Genomic DNA, 14,245 nt, shown 5'->3' with positions numbered 1-14,245 from the left:
GAGTTTGAGCCCCACATTGGGCTCTGTGCTGACAGCTCGGAGCCTGGAGCCTGTTTCGGATTCTGTGTCTCCCTCTCTCTGACCCTCCCCCGTTCATGCTCTGTCTCTCTCTGTCTCAAAAATAAATAAACGTTAAAAAAATTTTTTTTTTTTAAAAATGAAAACAGAGGCATAGTATTCCATCATACGGACGTGCCATAATTTATGAAACTAATTTCCTATTGGAGGGCATTTTAGGTGGTTTCCAAACTTTTGCTACTACTAACAGTGCAAATATCCAGTACGTACACCATTTCACAGGTGAACAAGTATATCTATACAGTAAGTTCCCAGAGCAAGATTGCTGGGTCAGAGGGTACGATGCATTTACAATTGTGAGCCTATGCATTTGTAACTGTGATGCGTATTCCCAAATCATCCTCTAGAATGGCTGTACCAGTGTACTCTTCCACCAACAATGTGCGCTAGTGCTCGTCTCCCACGGCCTTGCCAACAGATTGTATCATCTGCACTTGTGGGTCTGAGAGGCGGAAGACAGTATCTCAGTGAAGTGTAATCTGCAGTTCTCTTACGGTGAGTGAGACGATTTTTCAAGCGTTTGAGAGCTACTTGCACTTCTGAATTTCTCCCCCTTTCTGACAGCCTTTCTAATCTACAGAATAAAAGCTGTGTCTCACCTGGAGCATTAAAGTAAAACTAACAGAAAATGTTCAACAAGTGATCGCTGCTGTTACCAGCCCCTACCGCTGCCGCTGCGGAGTTCCCTTGGTGAGTTTAGAGTAATTCCAGGTTGATTTGTACAAAAAGACCCGAATCCAATACATGTATTCCCTTGAGAGATGTCAGTGCATGACAGTTCACGCCATGCCTTTAGGACTCTGGGACCTTTCTTTACACAGTGGTTAAGACCCCCCAAAACTCACTTGTCCATATTCGCTGGTATTATCGGTGCATAGTCCCAAATGACTTCCTCTGCAGCAATGAAGTATTCCCACCTCTTCATGTGCCGCCTCTGGTCGCGAGTTAGTTTCTTAGGATTCCTGGTTTTCTTTGCACAGCTTGCAATGTCTATATGAGCCTGCATCCCGGCTGAATTAGAATGTAAGGGCAGGGAGAGATTTTGAGAGAAGAAACTGAGGCTGGTCAAAATGTAAATCTTTTAAATAATAACAGTAAAAGTAATGCTCAAGCAACTTCTGAACGTTTTGGTCTATAGTTCTTTTAGCACAGTAGAGAAAGGGGCAAGAATAAAAAGCAAAGAGAGGATGGGTTAGGGAAGAAATTTGGAAAGATTTCCTTTGCTTCTTTTAGAGGAAAAAAAATGTAACTTCCAGATCCTTAAAATCTTACGACTTAGGTCTTGTTGATTTCTCATTTTCCCTGTCATCTGTCCCTTTATTTGTAAAATGGAGATGATAATAATAGTACATACTGTATAAAATTGTTGTTAAAAATTAAATAAGTTAATATAAAAAGCACTTAGCCTTAATAATGTTAGTTTTGTTGTTTTTTATTATTTGGGACTCTACCTCCTAGGGGTATTATGACAATTTCATGATTTCAAATATAATTTTGACTGCTCAGTGTGAACAGGAAACAAAATGACCCCATCAAAGTGTCCCTTTCTTATGTGTCTGGCTTTTGTATACATTGTTTTGGTACCAAAATAATTTTCTATAGCGATATCATTTACTTACATTTTAGTCTCTGTTTATATAGACCTTCTTCCCAACAGCTTTTTTAACATTTATTTATTTTTGAGAGACAGAGAGAGACAGAGTACGAGCAGGATAGGGGCAGAGAGAGAGGGAGACACAGAATCCGTAGCAGGCTCCAGGTTCTGAGCTGTCAGCAAAGAACCTGACTCTGGGCTCAAACTCACGAACTGCGAGATCATGACCTGAGCTGAAGTTGGCTGCTTAACCAACTGAGCCACCCAGGCGCCCTTCTTCCCCAACAGTTTTAAAACAACAATGTGTAATAATAGAACAATTAGTTAGTGTGTTTACATGATACCACATAACAACCTGGGCTGATTTTTTTTCCCCACCAAAATCAACTGATGTTCTTTAAACTCACTGCTCAGCTAGTTTAATTCTATGTTTTTTCCATTAAACACACACCCATTGGGTTCCTCCTTGTCCCAGGCTTTGTGTTCATCTTGTTATAAAAGATAATCTTTTCATGTTAAATCTTCTGCACTTTCTGTAACTTGGTGCTTCTATATAGTGCTTGCAGATGTGTGTTTTTTTTTTTTTTTTTTTAACGTTTATTTATTTTTGGGACAGAGAGAGACAGAGCATGAACGGGGGAGGGACAGAGAGAGAGGGAGACACAGAATCGGAAACAGGCTCCAGGCTCTGAGCCATCAGCCCAGAGCCTGACGCGGGGCTCGAACTCACGGACCGTGAGATCGTGACCTGGCTGAAGTCGGACGCTTAACCGACTGCGCCACCCAGGCGCCCCAACAGATGTTTTATTTGTTCTGGCACCTAGGTTTTTTTTTTTTCTTTAGCTACATACTAAATACCCCCAGGAAGAATATCTCTATGTATGAGTTTATTTCCTTCCTTCTTTTTCCTTTTGAGGAAGTAGAGCCCTCTTTAGTTTTTGCTTCATTTTAAAAAGCCTTTGTCAATTTCCCCACTTCCTCCAACTCATGCGTTATATTAAGTCTAAGAGCAGAATAACTAAATTCTGTTCTCAGGACTAAGCATATATGTCTGGGGTTTGGGTGGCTTGAAAGGGCAAAGGAGAATGAGGGAGTTAGTGCCTGGGAAGAAAGGATCCCATGTTCACAAGCAAAACTTTGGAAGAATTTCTTGCCTTGAAAATGACTTGGGACGAGAGAAGATATGATCCACTTGCCCTTTGGGCCCACAGTCATGTTTGCGGTAGTGGACGTAGAACTGACAAGGGTGATGGCTGAGATCTTATGATGATTCTGCTCCAAGACCTGGCCGTTGAAATGAATGGAGAACAGTTCTGGCCCAGAGCTCATTCCAATCAGATGCCAGCTAATGTGGTCATGGGCACAAACAGTGATATCTGAGAGGGAGAGATGGGGAGTGAAACAGGCAGTCAGCACTTTGTAATAAAAAAAAAATCACTCATGACCTATGTACTGAGCACCTGCTATGCATCAGGCATTGTTTCAGGGGGTATAGACACTCCAGTTGTGGTTCCTGCCCCAGCAAAGCAGACATCTGAGTGACGGGCAAGCAAGTGGTATGGAGAGGTAAGAATAGAGCCCACAGATGAGGAAAGTTAGTTCAGAAACACAAGGATTGCTAAGAGATGAGGCCAGGGAGGGAAAGTAGGTCACCAACCACCCTGGTTCACCTGGGCCTGAGGAGTTTCCCAGAATGCAGGACTTTTAGTGTTAAGACTGGGAAAGCCCTGAGAAAGCCTGGGCAGCTGGTCACTCTAGAATCAATCTGGGCTCAACTGGAGGGAGGCACCAGAGCCTCCAATAAGGCTGAGTTCAGGGGCATAAACTTCTCAACTGGATAGAGGTCGAAGCTCTGCCTAAGGGAGAGATGTGACGATGCTTTAAGAAATTTTTAATCACTTCTTTAACCACTTGTTGATTGTTTAAGTGACAAGGCAATGAATTCCTCTGTGGGATATAGGCTCTCCTTAATGCACTAGGCCACTGGAGCATTTCATGGATGAAGTCATGAAAACTGAGAATAAAAGCTGAGTTTGGCTCCTTCTTTGTGCTCACAGTGACTGGGAACGTGCTAATTTTCTCTGTGGGAGATTCTAAGCCTCCTTCCATCCTTGACTTGGGGGTTTAAATTTCAGATCCATAATTACCAGATGCGACATTATGGAGCTGAGAATCAGTCCCTTACCTGTAGAGAGACTGAGGGGCTTGTATTTTTTAGGAGACCATTGTAACCAGGCAAGGATTCCTAGTATCACAGATGAGAACAAGAAGCTAGAAGCTGCAAGCAAGAACCTAGAAGGTAGGAGGCTTTGATGGAAGTATTTATCTACCCCATAAAAAATGCTTATGCTGAATTAAGCATTTGATAACATCTGTATTAGCATTTATCATATATTTAATTTACCATGCTCCAAAAGACAATTGCACAGCATTAACTTTTCTCAGTTTCTACTAATGACCCCCTATCTTGCCTCTCCTAAGCCCAAATACTCTTTTTTTACTATAAATTCATAAACTCGATGCCCTGACCGAATTACTAATTTTTTTGCATGTAGCTTGCTTTTGTTTGACTTCTACATATTTACACAAATGATTCACTGTTCCAGGACACAGATACAATGTCTCCTTGACCACTCCTCTCTAAGGATTATAGCACTGGAAATGCTACTTTATATGTAAAAAAAGAAAATTCCTCCACACCCCTCTGCACCAGGATAAATGGTTGATCCATTTTTGTAAATAGGCACATTTACAATGACAATGGATTTCCAAGGGCCACACTAAGCTAGAGAAGTGAGCAAGGCTTGAACGCAGACCTCCTAAGATAGAGGGCAATTAACTAAGTTTTGGAACTCTGAATGGAGAAACCAGAGTCATCGGAGTATGTTTGTAACAACCCGGGTGGGAAGACAGAGTCAAATGAAACAGAATGCAATTTAAAAGCAATATCCAGACCTCCACTCTTGACAAGTTTGACAAGTTTCGTTTTTAGTAAGCAAAGCCACTTGTGATTTTCAGATACAGAAAATGACCTCTGAGAAGTATGGGCTTCTTTAATAAAATAATATTCTCATTTTCCATTCTTTTTCCTCAAGATCTTTGGTTCCAAGTCATTTCTATTGGAAGGGTGGAAGAAGTCTGGATGGGAATCAGTTTTGTTTTTCTTTCTCTTAATAGTGGCTATGATTTTGCTTTTCCACAAGAACCTCCATACAGATGGAAAGAGAAAACCTCCTACATGCCATTGACGATTCCTCACCCATCACCTTGTGAAATGCCAGTGGTAGTTTTGTATGTGGGGTCCTTCTCCTAATCTATCAACCTTCACTGTGCGTGTATTCCTTGTATTCTTTCTGCTGACCCTTCCTGCCAGGGATTGACCTTGAATTTCTGTTTTGCAAGGCTTCCTTTGTGGAAGAAGGCATGGTCACCACGCAGCAGGGACCACAGAACTCACTGAAGGAGACTGAGCTAATATCTTGGAGGTCTTCCTGGAGGCACAGGCCAAGGTGACGCCTGCCCAGAACCTTACATATAATAAGGCTGCACACTCTTCCTCCTAGGTAGCTTCCAATTGTTTGTTGTATTTGTTGTAAAAAAAAGAAAAAAAGAAAAAAAAGAAAAGGATGATAGAATCTGGAGAACCACTGAATTCGATTATGTTATCTTTCTGATTAGGAGTTGAAAAACAGCGAATATGAGTATGGTCACCTTCCGTGGGGCTTTAAGGAAAACAGCGGGATCAAAGGCACTAATGGTGCTGCTGTGGCCGGGTAGCGTGCGGCCCACGGGTTACCTGGCATTGTCCCGTTCACGTAACCATTGACTGTGTACATTAAAGACGATGACTGGCTCCAGCTCTTGCTTTCGTCAAACACGGCAAACATCAGCACATGTTGTTTGTCAAACATCTTCTGAATCCCATCCTCAGTCAGGGTGCCTGTGAAAGAAAAGACACGCTTTTTAAGAAGCATCCTAGGCACAAGACTCTCGTGAGGTATTCCTACATAGGAAAAAAATCTAAGGCAAGCAGTCATAATAGCTTTAAGAAATGCTTATTTTAAAAAATAGCATCTTTAGCAAGTAATAATGCCTAGAAGCTTATTAAAATTCTGGTGTCCACCTTAAGTATTTTCTTGGATACCTCAGAGCCTTGAGGAATGGGGACTTAATGGCAAATTTGATCTGGCACAGAGAAAAAACATTTGGGACTGTCAAGGCTTCAGGAAAAGCGTTTATTTCCTCCAGTATCAACAGGCCCATAAATAGGTATGTTAGCTCAGTTGGCCAAGGACGTTTCAAGTTTAATATAGCCATCTTGCCTGGATGTGTAGTGAGACAGCAGGTCAAGATTAATCCGTTCTCATGTGAGGAGGAAACGCAGCTGAGAGTCAAATAAAAGAAGAGGTTTTTATAAGTTTGAAATATCTTTTGTCAGAGCCATCACGGTGTCTTTGATAGGCCAGGCAGTGAAAACATGTGTTTGTGCAGTGAACAAATGAATTAGGAAGGTATGTATATGCGGTATGCCTGTATGTATAGACAGACGCTGAATCAATCACATTATTTCCCACAGTGCAGTTCGCTGTGGTAGTTTGTTTGTTTTAATGGAAGACGGGCTGAATCCTTTGGGGGTGTAAAATGAAAATTCACGCTTGCTCCTAAGCCCAGCTGATGAAATTTTGTTATAAAGTCAACTGAATATGTTTGAAACCTGCCACCCAAAGTGTTCAGCTTGTTTATAAGACAGGAAGCTGGTGTTTTGTGTGTTTGTAAACCAAATTACCAACCTAAACCTCAGGTACGTTAGTCTAAGTTCTTTCCAAGTACTCTCAGCAACATATAGGCTGCTGTACACTTTCAAAGAGACTTGGCCTTGAGGTAAGTGTTAGGGTCACACAGGCAGGGCATTGGAACATGCTCTCAGACAGAGGTTTACTTGGGAGAGTCTCCCAGCACTGAGATGAAGGAAGGATTAGGGGAAACACGAAGATTCCAAACCCTCAGATACCAATGTCAGGCAAAGAGCTGGCGTCCCACCCCCTTCTCCCTCTGCCTGATTTACAAAAAGGTACCAAGATTCTCTCGAGCCTCATTCCATGAGAGCACTTTTTACCCTTTCAACATCTTAATCGTTGCTGATTTTTCCTTACCTTTCTTACAAATAAGCAGAGGTCCAATCAGCCCAGAGTTGAAGTCCTGTACCAAATTTTCATAGGAGTAATAGATGTGTGTGAGGCACGGAGGGTCATTGTACGTGGGCCCGCTGTCCTCACTGATATTCCACACATAGGTATATTCCTGGCCTGGAGCTATAGCATCATCCAGCTTTTCCACAGGGAATGTGTGGTCAGAGTAAGACGCACCTGGAGAAGAAAAGCGTGAAAACATCTGGACAGTTTCTGAGGACTACTTTTTCATCTTCTTCAAATATGGGGGAATGTCCGATCTCTACAGAGATGTATATACCTTTCCACAGTGGACCTTCATTAGTTGGAAAGATTCACATATACCACTTCTGTGTTTACGCAGTTGTAAGGGTTTTGTATCCATAGTGATCTGAGGTGAATAAAAAATGCTACGAGTATATTTTTGTTAAAGTTTAAGAAGTTAATTTTACAGGGTATCTAAATGATTATTACTTAAATAAAATCAGAGAGCTGAATCACCTTTGATTGGTAAATCATCTCAGAATATGAGAATGGGTTCTATTTCTTTTTAAAAAAATTTTTTTTAATGTTTTACTTATTTTTGAGACAGAGAGAGACAGAGCATGAGCAGGGGAGGGGCAGAGAGAGAGAGGGAGACACAGAATCGGAAGCAGGCTCCAGGCTCTGAGCTGTCAGCACAGAGCCCGACGCGGGGCTCGAACTCACGGACCGTGAGATCATGACCTGAGCCGAAGTTGGACGCTTAACCGACTGAGCCACCCAGGTGCCTCAAGAGAATGAGTTCTATTTCTATTTTCTCTGTGGTGCTTGACAAGACATCTTCCATTTAACTTCCTATTAGCATGGGATGGGAGTATACCCAGAGCTGTTTCCATATTGTTTTGTGTTTCTTCTGTATTTCGTATCTTCTTCCCAACCTCTGCCACCCTCAGCCCTGTCTGATCGCTGTGTCACGCTTCCACCAACTGATCAGTCTCACTTTCCCCAGAGCCTCCGAGTCCAGCTCCTCTGTGCAGTCTAGCTGCCCTTGCAAGTATGAAATGTGTCTACCTTCTGAAGTTCAGATGTCTCACTCCTGTCTTTTGTGTACCTGAAAACCGACCGCTAACATACGTACTTGGCTTATGTACGTACTTGGCTTTCCGGACTGGTGGGGGATGTAGAAATGGGTCTTCCTTATTGAAGAGAGGGAGCTAGGATTCTGAAGATGAAAACAGGGGCAAAGGCTTGGGCGGGGCGTTCAACAACAAAAGGAAGATGTGGCCAGAGATGAAGCAAAGGAGGTCAGGAAGGGGAGAGGTCAGTGTTGTAGACAGCCAAGTGCCTGAGGTGTGCCGCGTTTAATTAGGTGAAAGTTTCACTATCACTATCTGGTGCCAGAATTTCTCTTGTTCAGTGCAGCAGCTTGACAAATTTGAGGCGGAAGGGAGATCATCAGAGTGTAGACATTGGCAGACAATTAGGATCAGGAAAAAGGACTAAAACATTTTACGTGATGGGGTAAAGGGCCAGTGCAAGCTATTCTTACGGAAGTGACTGTGCTTTTTGAAAACAAAGGATTGATTTCTTCCCTTCCATTCTCTTTCCTTGTTCCTTTTCGTCTCTTTATTCCTCCTTCTCTCCCTTCCTTCCTCTCTCTTTTTCTGCCTTTTATCATCTTTATTGAAGTATAAATTGCATACAATCAAATCCACCAATTTTAAGTAGAACATTTGCTGAATTTTGACAAATGTATATGGTTGTAGAGCTACCTCCACAATCAAGGTACAGAATAGTTCTATCTCAAGGAGGTTCCTTGTGCCATTTCCAGTCAGCACCTTCCCTTACCCTCTGGGCCCAGCAGCTACTGCTCTGCTTTCTGTCATTATAATTTTCTTTCCCATAAGGACGTACAAATGGAAAAACACATTATACACCCCCTTGTGTTTGTTAGTGTTAGTATGCTAGATCTTTTTCCATCTGTTACTTTGTCCTGTCATTGTCTTTCAAGTGGATTTCTCAAATTCAGCACATAGTAGGGTGTTTCTTTTTACCCAGTCTTACAATTTGTCTCTTAGTTGCAGTGTTCTGCCCATTTGCTTATAATGTAATTATTGATATGGTTGAGTGGAAGTCCATGATCTTGCTCTTGTTTTCTATTTATCCATCATGTCTTTATTCCTTATCTTTCTTGCTTTCTTTTGGCTTGAGTATTTTCTTATAGTTTCTTTTTATCTCCACTTATTTTATTAACTTCGCTTTGTTTTCTTAGTGGTGCCCTTCAGTTTACAAGATACAACTTTAACACCTCAGTCTACCATCAGATAATATGGTATCGTTTCACTTATAAGAAATTTGCAATAGAGGGAGAGGCCAAGATGGCGGAACAGCATGGAAGTTTTTGTGCGTCTCTCATCCATGAAATACAGCCAGATCAACAGTAAACCAGCCTGCACACCTAGAAAACGGATTTGAGGATTAACACAATCTGCACAACCTGAACCACACAACTCAGCAGGTACATGGCACGGAGAGGTGAACTGGGGGAGAGAGAAGCAGCAGAGGGTAAGGCTGTTTTTGCTTGTGGAGAGAGGATGGAGACGGGGGGAGAGTACGGGAAGGCACCCCTCCCACCCCACCCCCCAGAAAGCAGCTGGAGAGAAAAGGAAGAGTACGCAAGGGACTGAACATACAAAAGGGAGAAAGGAGAGTGTTTAAATTCCATTAAGACTCTACAAACAGGAGGAGCACAAAGTCTGAAACTCTGTAGCTCGATACCTGGTGGTGCTCTGGTGGGAAGGGCAAATCCCCAGGAGCAGAGAGTGAGGTCCAAGGGGTCCTCAGGCCACATGGGAGAGAGGCGGTTCCCCTGCAGGAAGGATACCTGGTAGAGGCTATGTGGCCAACCCACAGGCAAAGGTCCCAGCGGACCCCAGAGAACAACCACATTCGCTGGTGCTAGAACAAGGTCGTTAAAGGTGAAGCCTGGTGCCAGATGTGTGTTGTGATTTTCCATAATCCTTGAAACGCTGCTGCTACACAATCATGTGAACTTTTTCTGTGGCGGGCGGGCACCCGGCTGGAGTATCTGGGCATCGGCAGCAACACAGTCCCATGAACATTCCTGGAGGCAGGCAGCCACCAGGCCATTGCTCAATGAGACCCTCCCCCAGAAGGTCTGGGCAGGTCAAGATCACAGTCCCACAGAAGTGAGGGGTTGGGAAACACCGCCACATCTGAGATAAAACTCAGGAGGGAGGTGCCGCCTGGCAGGCTGATGGCTTGGTCATGAACAGTATAAAAGCTGGGAGTGGACGGAAGCCCGAGACAAAGGAGGGGTGCTTGATTGCCGGCAAGGGAGAGCACAGAGTTCTGATACTAGAGACTAGGTAGCTGGGTGATGCCATTTTCACCCCTCCCACACATGCGCATACCTGCCTACGTGAGCCACAACAATCCACCCCAGAAAGCTAAGCAGCGTCATCTAGTGGAGAACAGAGTCATTACACTAAGCCCCACCCAACTGGGCCAACCGTGCTCTTGAGGACCTCTCTGCCTGCCTAGTTTACAGACTATAAAGTACTTCATAGTTTGACTTCCAGGGGAAACCGATGTAATTTCAATCATACTTCAGTCTGTTCGCTGATCCATCTATTCAATTTTTTTTTCTTATTCTTGAATAAAGAGAAGATATTTATTTTTATTTTCCATATTTATTAAAAAGATTTGTCTTTAATTTTTCTACTATATTTTTTACCTTTTTGTAAATTTTTTAAATTCTATTTTATTTCTATCATTTCATTTTATTCTATTTTACTGTATTCATTTTTTTTCAAAATTTCAAACGTTTTCTTCTTTTTTTCCTTTTTTTTTCTTCACCTTTTTTCTCTAATCTACCAAGCTCCTTTCAACAACCAGACCAAAATACACCTAGGATCTAGCATTCTTTATTTGATTTTTTTTGTGTTGTTTTTAATTAAATTTGTTTTACTTTATTAATTCCTTTTCTTCCTTCAAAATGATGAAACAAAGGAATTCACACCAAAAGAAAGAACAGGAAGAAATGACAGCCAGGGACTTAATCAACACAGATACAAACAAGATGTCTGAATCAGAATTTAGAATCATGATAATAAGAATACTAGCTGGGGTTGAAAATAAATTAGAATCCCTTTCTGCAGAGATAAAAGAAGTAAAAGCAAGTCAGGATGAAATAAAAAATACTATAACTGAGCTGCAATCTCGAACAGAGGCTACGTTGGCAAAAATGGTTGAAGCAGAGCAGTGAATCAGCGATACAGAGGACAAACTTATGGAGAACAATGAAGTAGAAAAAAAGAGGGAGACTAAGGCAAAAGAGCACAATTTAAGAATTAGAGAAATCAGTGACTCATTAAAAAGGAACAACATCATGGGGCGCCTGGGTGGCGCAGTCGGTTAAGCGTCCGACTTCAGCCAGGTCACGATCTCGCGGTCCGTGAGTTCGAGCCCCGCGTCAGGCTCTGGGCTGATGGCTCGGAGCCTGGAGCCTGTTTCCGATTCTGTGTCTCCCTCTCTCTCTGCCCCTCCCTCGTTCATGCTCTGTCTCTCTCTGTCCCAAAAATAAATAAAAAACGTTGAAAAAAAAAAAGGAACAACATCAGAATCATAGGGGTCCCAGAAGATGAAGAGAGACAAAAAGGGGTAGAAGTTTTATGTGAGCAAATCATAGTGGAAAACTCTCCTAACTGGGGAAAGACACAGACATCAAAATCTAAGAAGCAAAGAGGACTCCCATTAGATTCAACAAAAACCGACCATCAACAAGGCACATCATAGTCAAATTCACAAAATACTTAAGCAAAGAAAGAATCATGAAAGCAGTAAGGGAATAAAAGTCCTTAACCTATAAGGGAACACAGATGAGGTTTGCAGCAGATCAATCCACAGAAACCTGGCAGGCCAGAAAGGAGTAGCAGGATATATTCAATGTGCTGAATCAGAAAAATATGCAGCCAATAATTCATTATCCAGCAAGGCTGTCATTCAAGTGAGGAGAGATAAAAAGTTTCCCAGACAAACAAAAATTTAAAAAGTTCATGACCACTAAACCAGCCCTGCAAGAAATTTTGAGGGGAAATCTCTGAAGGGAGAAAAGACAAAAAACAAAAAGAAAAACAAAAACAAAAAACAAAAGCAGCAAAGACTAGAAAGGACCAGAGAATATCACCAGAACTCCAACTCTGTAGGCAACATAATGACAATACATTCATATCTCACTCTAAACGTCAAAGGACTAAATGCTCCAATAAAAAGACATAGGGTAACATAATGGATAAGAAAACAAGAACCATCTATATGCTGTTACAAGAGACCCACTTTAGACCTCAAGACACCTTCAGATTGAAAGTAAGGGGATGGAGAACCATCTATCATGCTAATGGTCACCAAAAGAAAGCCAGAGTAGTTATACTTATATCAGACAATCTAGACGTTAAAATAAAGACTGTATCAAGAGATGAAGAAGGGCATTATATCATAATCAAGGGGTCTATCCACCAACAAGACCTAACAATTGTAAACGTTTATGCTCCAAATGTGAAAGCACCCAAATATATAAATCAATTAATCACAAACTCATTGATAATAATACCATAACAGCAGGGGACTTCAACACCCCACTCACAGCAATGGACAGATCATCTAATCAGAAAATCAACAAGGAAACAATGGCTTTGAATGACACACTGGACCAGATGGACTTAACAGATACATTCAGAACATTTCATCCTAAAGCAGTGGAATACACATTCTTCTCCAGGGCACCTACAACGTTCTCCAGAATAGATCACATACTGGGATACAGATCAGCCCTCAACAAGTACAAAAAGATCGAGATCATACCCTGCATATTTTCAGAGCACAACACTATGAAACTTGAAATCAGCCACAAGAAAAAATGTGGAAAGATAACAAATACTTGGAGACCAAAGACCATCCTACTAAAGAATGAATGGGCTCACCAAGAAGTTAAAGAGGAAATTAAAAAGTACAAGGAAGCCAATGAAAATGATAACACCACAGCCCAAAACCTCTGGGACACAGTAAAGGTGGTCATAAGAGGAAGTATATAGCAATCCAGGCCTTTCTAAAGAAGGAAGAAAGGTCTCAGATACACAATGTAACCTTACACCTTAAAGGGCTGGAAAAAGAACAGCAAATAAAACTCAAAACCAGCAGAAGACAGGAAATAATAAAGAAGAGAGCAGAAATCAATGCTATTGAAAGAAACAAACAAACAAAAAAACCCCAGTAGAACAGATCGATGAAACTAGTAGCTGGTTCTTTGAAAAAATTAACAACATTGATAAACCACTAGCCAGTTTGATCAAAAGAAAAAAAAAAAAGGAAAAGACCCAAATAAGTAAAATCAAGAACGAAAGAGGAGAGATCACAACCAACACTGCAGAAATAAAAACAATAATAACAGAATATTATGAGCAATTCTACGCCAATAAAATGGGCAATCTGGAAGAAATGAACAAATTCCTGGAAACATATATGCTACCAAAACTGAAATGGGAAGAAATACAAAATTTGAACAGACCCATAACCAGTAAAGAAATCGAATTAGGAATCAAAAGTCTCCCAAAAAACATCTGGCCAGTGCCGGATGGCTTTCCAGGGGAATTCTACCAAACATTTAAAGAAGAGGTAACACCTATTCTCTTGAAGCTGTTCCAAAAAATAGAAATGGAAGGAAAACTTCTAAACTCCTTCTATGAAGCCAGCATTACCTTGATTCCAAAACCAGACAAAGACCCCACTAAAAAGGAGAACTATAGACTAATTTCCCTGATGAACATAGATGCAATTATCCTCAACAAGATATTAGCCAACCGGATCCAAAAATACATAAAAAAAATTGTTCACCACGACCAAGTGGGATTATACCTGGGACGCAGGACTGGTTCAATATCCGCAAAACAATCAATGTGATACATCACATCAATAAAAGAAAGGACAAGAACTACATGATCCTCTCAATAGATGCAGAGAAAGCATTTGACAAAATACAGCATCCTTCCTTGATAAAAACCCTCAATAAAGTAGGGATAGAAGGATCATAAAAGCCATATAGGAAGGCCCAACGCTAATATCATCCTCAATGGGGAAAACCTGAGAGCTTTCCCCCTAAGGTCAGGAACAAGACAGGGATGTCCACTCTCACCACTGTTATTCAACACAGTATTGGAAGTCTTAGCCTCACCAATCAGACAACACAAAGGAATAAAAGGCATCCAAGTTATCCAGGAGGAGGTCAAACTTTCACTCTTCACAGATGACACGAATACTCTATGTGGAAAACCCAAAAGATTCCACCAAAAAACTGCTAGAACTGATCCATGAATTCAACAAAGTCGCAGGATAGAAAATCACCGCA

At 41.5% G+C, this 14,245-nt stretch overlaps 1 protein-coding gene and 1 long non-coding RNA gene across 2 annotated transcripts in view; one reads left to right on the top strand and one right to left on the bottom strand.

The window, feature by feature from the left end:
• F5 (coagulation factor V) overlaps positions 1 to 14,245 on the bottom strand; it is a 75,703-nt gene that overhangs the window by 37,400 nt on the left and 24,058 nt on the right. Inside the window, exons 5-8 of the mRNA XM_053909320.1 lie at positions 6,826 to 7,038; positions 5,469 to 5,612; positions 2,827 to 3,048; positions 924 to 1,089 (exon numbers count right to left, since the gene is read on the bottom strand). Coding sequence (XP_053765295.1) covers positions 924 to 1,089; positions 2,827 to 3,048; positions 5,469 to 5,612; positions 6,826 to 7,038 — 745 coding nt within the window. The remainder of the gene's footprint in view (positions 1 to 923; positions 1,090 to 2,826; positions 3,049 to 5,468; positions 5,613 to 6,825; positions 7,039 to 14,245) is intronic.
• On the top strand, positions 497 to 5,296 carry LOC109252051 (uncharacterized). The gene is made up of 4 exons (XR_008424681.1): positions 497 to 573; positions 659 to 768; positions 3,891 to 3,971; positions 5,075 to 5,296. It is a non-coding gene; the product is annotated as an uncharacterized LOC109252051 (long non-coding RNA).

Source organism: Panthera pardus, unplaced genomic scaffold (genome assembly GCF_024362965.1).
Source record: "Panthera pardus isolate Hobbes unplaced genomic scaffold, ASM2436296v1 HiC_scaffold_21, whole genome shotgun sequence".
Taxonomy (NCBI): Eukaryota; Metazoa; Chordata; class Mammalia; order Carnivora; family Felidae; genus Panthera; species Panthera pardus.
Note: the sequence above shows the minus strand (reverse complement) of the source record. Positions and strands in the feature narration are given on the sequence as shown.